The 5,304-nt window shown below is 63.6% G+C and overlaps 1 protein-coding gene across 3 annotated transcripts; it reads left to right on the plus strand.

The window, feature by feature from the left end:
- Window positions 1-2,378: 2,378 nt before the first annotated feature.
- Window positions 2,379-4,617, plus strand: MIXL1 (Mix paired-like homeobox). 3 transcript variants are annotated; one of them, XM_023247558.2, is made up of 2 exons: window positions 2,379-2,663; window positions 3,882-4,617. In XM_023247558.2, the coding sequence occupies exons 1-2, from the start codon at window positions 2,379-2,381 to the stop codon at window positions 4,209-4,211; spliced, it is 615 nt and encodes a 204-aa protein (XP_023103326.1). In that variant the 3' UTR covers window positions 4,212-4,617. The 3 variants fall into 3 exon arrangements, 2 of the variants coding, with proteins under 2 accessions (XP_023103326.1, XP_023103327.1); XM_023247559.2 differs by having other exon boundaries at window positions 3,906-4,617; XR_002739139.2 differs by lacking the exon at window positions 2,379-2,663 and adding an exon at window positions 2,762-2,987 and having other exon boundaries at window positions 3,906-4,043.
- The last annotated feature ends 687 nt before the right edge of the window (window positions 4,618-5,304 follow it).

Below are 5,304 nucleotides of genomic sequence, written 5' to 3' on the forward strand. Positions count from 1 at the left end.
TTTCCACTGTGTCCCCACGAGGTTATTTCTCAGGTAAATACCAGCACACGCAATTAAAACCTCATCGAGAGCAGAGGGAGGAGAGAGGGAAAGGCTGCCATCTTGTTTCAACACGGGGGATATACCGCGAGCCTTCCAGAAAAGTCATGAAGGAAAATGATTGTGTAGTCAGTGTGCGGGATGACCAGGCTGCAAAATGAATGCTGGCATTTCTTTTCTTTTTTTTTTTTTTAATGTTTATTTATTTGTGAGAGAGAGAGAGAGAAAAAGAGAGACACAGAGAGAGAGAGAGAGAGAGAGAGAGAGAGCGCTTGAAGGCATATAAGCAGGGGAGGGGCAGACACAGAATCCGGAGCAGCCTCCAGGCTCCCAGATGGACGGAGGGGCTGGAACCCACCAGCTGTGAGGTCACGACCAAGTCGGACGCTCAGCCAACTTGAGTCCCCCCAGGCGGCCCGAATGGGGGCATTTCTTACCGCCAGTTCAAAAAGCAGAAAAGACCGCCCACGGGCAGCACCTCGTCCCTCTGGGCGGGTCTGTCCTCTGGGGGCACAGGGAGCAGGTGCCTCAGACGGTTGGGGCTGCGACACAGGACTGCGGAGGCGTCCACACAGCCCGGGATCGTTGTGACTCCTGACCCTGGGCAGAGTTTCTGGCTGGGCCACCCGGGACTGTAAAACCTCACCTCGGCAGCCACACATCCAGCAAAGCTCGGCCTTCCTCGGAGGCTGGCCTCCTGGTCCCGGGGGGAGGTGGGGGGGGTGGCTACACCCAGGGCACTTTGGGGCTGTGGGGATCTGGCTCCATCATCACTACCTGAGACCGGGAACCTAATGAGCCCAAGGGGCCTAAAAGACGACCCCCAAGACTGGAGGGGACGGGGGTGTCGGCCTCCCATGGGAGGTTGCAGGGGAACTGACCAGTGAGCACCCGAGTCTCTTGTGGAGGCCGGCTTGGGGCCTCTCTGGATTCTGGAACTATCTCCTGATCTGTAAACCCGGCATAGGAACTCAGTAGAGCACAGCCTCCCACGATTCAGGAAAGAAGGACCCAGCACAGTCAGACAGAGGGTCTGACCTCCCGTCCCACTTGCCCTCTGCCTGAAGACTCCAAGATCCAGGAAAGGGAGAGGAAGGGCGGGGGAGGGAGACCGAGAGAGGAGGGGTGGGGCGGGTAGGTGGAGAAGCGGGCTGCCCTGCCCGGGAGAGCCCAAAGGGTTGGACACACAGTCCCTGCCGCCCCAACCGCCCACCAGGAGCGAATCGGGCCCAGGGCTCCCGTCCCTCCCCGCAGTCTGTCTTTCTGCCCGGACACCTGGAAAGCCCGTCCGGGACATCCAAGGTCCGGGACGCCCAAGGTCTTCCGGGGGTGGCCTCACGGGGCCCTGAAGGACCCTGCCCACAGAGCGCGGTCCTGGTGGGATCAGGGCTCGGACGGCGGGGGCAGGAGGCCCGGGGCCCACGCCCGTCTCTTCCCACAGGGCGACCTGAGTTCGCGGAGCGCCTGGCACAGCGCGGGGGCCCTGCGCCCCTCACCCTGCAGGGGAGGCACCCACCCACGACCACAGCGCAAGTCCCGGTGAAACGGCCTCTTCTAACGGGGCCCACCGGGCCGGCCCGCCTCCCGCGAGGGCCCCGCGGGCACGTCCGGAAAGGCGGGGTCCCGCGTCCACCAGCGTCCCTGGTTCCCCCGCCGCCCAAGGGGTGGGCGTGCGGCCCCCTAATCCGCGCCCCCGGCGGATGCAGGGCGCGTCGGGGAGCGAGGGGCCGGGCTGCTTGGCCCACCTGGCACAGGGTCTCGCACATCGCGGGCGGGGGTGGGGGTGGGGGGGATAAATAAATACGTCCCAGGCCGCGGGCCGGACGGCGGCCAAGGGTCGCTGCCCGGGACTCGCGGGGCGGGACGGAGGCCGACCCCAGGACCCGCCGCCGAGTGGGAGGCCCGCCCCGGGGGATGTGGATTGCGGCGACGGGCGGGAGAGCGGGGGTCGCCGGCGGGGTGGGTCGCAGGGTTGGGGGGGCGGGGGTCGCCGGGGTGCGGGTGGGAGTCGCCGGAGTGGGGGGCGGGCCAGAGGGCTGCGGGGGGGGGGTCGCCAGGGTAGAGGGGGGCCAGCGGGCGGGGATCGCAGGGGTAGGGGCGGCGGGCCGGAGGGCGGGCGGGGGTCTCCGGGGGTCCCGGCCCGAGTTCGCGCCTCCCCTCCCCCCACGCGCGCGGCGGCGGCGGAAGCGGCGGTTCCCACGGCGTCTGGCGGGGCCGCCCCCCCGGGGGGACACGGGCCTCCGCGCGCCCGGCCCTTTGAGGCCGCCGCCGCCCCTCCCCCGGCCCCCGCCCTATATCCGCGGCCCGCGCCCCCCGGCGGCGCACAGGCTGGCGCAGCGATGGCCGCGGCGGGGTCCCGGGAGCTCGGCTTCGGGGCGGGCGCCGCGTTCCCCGCGCCCCCGCCCGGCCCCGCCGCCCCGCCGCCCCCGCGCCCCGGCCCCTTCGCGGGCTTCCCGGGCGGGGACCCCGCGCCGCCCGCCCCGTCGCAGCGCCGCAAGCGCACGTCGTTCAGCGCCGAGCAGCTGCAGCTGCTGGAGCTCGTGTTCCGCCGGACCATGTACCCCGACATCCACCTGCGCGAGCGCCTGGCCGCGCTCACGCTGCTCCCCGAGTCCCGGATCCAGGTGAGGGGGGGGGGGCTGGGGACGGGGAGCCTCGGGGTCCCGGGCGGCGAGCCGGGGCGGGCGTGCGGCGGAGCGCCTGCCTCGGGCGTCGGGTACGCTCGGGGCCCCTCGAAACGGTCAAAGCCGAGTCCTCAGCGGGAGGGGGAGAGGGAGCCCTTGGATACTTTTTCTTTCTCCGGTTCTCCGGGAAGAGACCGATGAGGCCCGGCTGGATCTCCCCCCGCTGGGAGAAGGCCCCTTGGGACAGGGCCAGGCGACTCTCTGAGTCACCCCCAGGAGCCCCGAGGCCACGCTCTGGGCCGGTACTGGGTCTGGAATCTCGGGGTAAAGCCTGAAGCCCGGGCGGCTCCCTGGAGCCGGCTGCGTTTATTGCACATTTAGATCAGAACCCGGGGGGCTCGGGGGTGATGAGGCCCCTGTCCTTCGGCCTGTGTCCAAACGCAGGTCTAAGCGGGAGCCCTCATCTCAGCGCTGGGAGGAGCGGATTTGCTTTTGCGCATCCCCGGGGAGGGGGGGGGGGCGGGGAATGACCTGTGGGTCTCAGCAGTTCGCCCCGGAGGCTTCCTACGCAGGACACCCTCAGGATTGGTTGGGACACCGTGAGCAGCAAATTTGTCCACAGTGGTGGAGTCCGCAGAGCAAAGTGCCTTCTTGATTGATTTGATGAGGGGCTGTACTTTTCAGGAATTGATTTGCTAAGTTATTTTAATGCCTATCTTTTAATTTTTTTAATTTTGAGAGGGAGAGAGAGGGAGACAGAGCATGAAGGGGGGAGGGGGGCAGAGAGAGAGAGAGAGAGAGAGAGAGAGAGAGAGAGAGAATCTTAAGCAGGCCCCACGCTCAGCACGGAGTCCCAGGTGAGGTTCGATCCCGGGACCGCGATCGTGACCACGGCTGAAATCAAAGAGTTGTAGGTAACCGACTGAGCCTCCCAGGGGCCCCCAATTCTTCTCCTCTTTAAGCCTAGAAGCATTTTATCCTCAAATTCTGAGCCCTTCTGTTTCCGTGACCCTATTTCTCATTGCAAATATCCCCGTATGGTGCCCAGGCACCCGGCAGTGGTGAGTCAGGGAAAGCGGGGGGCTCTGAACGCCGACCCATCGGGTGGCCCCAGTGCTTTCTGAAACCCAGGGGGTCCCGGAGCAGGGAGCTAGGGCCCGCCGCCCTGGAACGTGGGGACGGTGGAGGCCATCGTGGCACAAGGACTCCAGCCCAAAGCCCCTCTTGTCTCCCCGCTTCCAGGTGTGGTTCCAGAACAGACGGGCCAAGTCGCGGCGTCAGAGCGGGAAACCCTGTCACCCCTCGGCCAGGCCGGAGCTGTTCCTCCTCCGCTCTGCTCAGGGGAGCGAAGCGAAATGCCTAAAGCCCCAGCTGCCTCTTGAAACCGATGGGACCTGCCCGCCCGATCCCCACAGGCTGGGAGAGGGCATCTCTGCCCCTCACTGCCACGGTCAGCGTTTTGAAACCTATTGCCCCCTCTCTGAAGGCCCCGGTTCAAAGCTGGACTCCTGGGAGGAACACATCTTTTCTGCCTTTGGAAACTCTTGAGCACAGGCGGACTCGGGCCGAGCCCACAGGAGCTGGAGGCTGGAGGCAAAGGGGACACACCTCACTCTCCCTAGAAGCCTGGAGAAGCCTCCAGGGGCCACCAGATGGGAAAGACCTTCCACTTACCTTCCCAGACTAGCAGGCGACGTCTCTGGCCAGCAGGGCGGTTGTGCGGGTTGGAAGGTCACCCCCGGACAGTGCGCGACCTTCTCGGAGCCGCTCCTGTCTGCTCCTGTCTGTCGGGGACCAAATGAGCCCCCCTCTCTCTCTTAAACGCTCGAGACCCCCTCCCCCCCCAAGTCTGAACCTTCCCCTGATCTTGATTCTGTACCTCTTCCTGCCTCCACGCTGTGTCTCTCTTTCTCTCAAAGATAAGTAAATATTAAAAGAAATGCGTGCAAATGACCGTTTGCAAGTTAGCCTGAGATAAATGAAAATCTTGTCTTGGTACGTGGAGACTTTGCGCCCTCCTGAGGGCCGATGGAGACCGTATAGGCGGTGGCCGGGGGTGAGGTCTGTGTGTAGGCTGTGCAGTCTCGACATTACTAGAATAGTCTGAGCTGTGTTCAGCGTCTCTACGCCAGTTGCCCTAATTTTCAGAGGTGTCATTCAAATGACTCGCGCTTTTCCGAGCAGCACATCCCCTCCGAGAAGCCATCAGGAGACAGTTCAGGCTTTGGTGGCAGACTTGAGTTGGTTTTTTTTTTTTAATGTTTATTATTATTATTTTTTAAGAGCGAGCGAGTGAACGCAGGGGAGGGGCAGAGAGGGACAGAGAACTGGAAGCAGGCTCCATGGTATCGGCGCAGAGCCCGATGTGAGGCTCGGTCACGGACCGGGAGAACGTGACCCGAGCTGAAGTCGGATGCTTAGCCTAGGACCTCTGAGAACATTAGTCTGTATCTCTCGAACTCTTATGAGACCCTAGCTGCTGTGTTACGGGCGTTATGAGACTGACTTCCAACTGTCATGCAAGGTAGGGACTATATTTTACTTTAATTTTATTTTTTCAAATGACTTAAAGCAATTTTTAATGTTTATTTTTGAGAGAGAGACAACATGAGCAGGGGAGGGGCAGAGAGAGAGGGAGACG

Source organism: Felis catus, chromosome F1 (genome assembly GCF_018350175.1).
Source record: "Felis catus isolate Fca126 chromosome F1, F.catus_Fca126_mat1.0, whole genome shotgun sequence".
In the NCBI taxonomy this organism is placed as follows: domain Eukaryota; kingdom Metazoa; phylum Chordata; class Mammalia; order Carnivora; family Felidae; genus Felis; species Felis catus.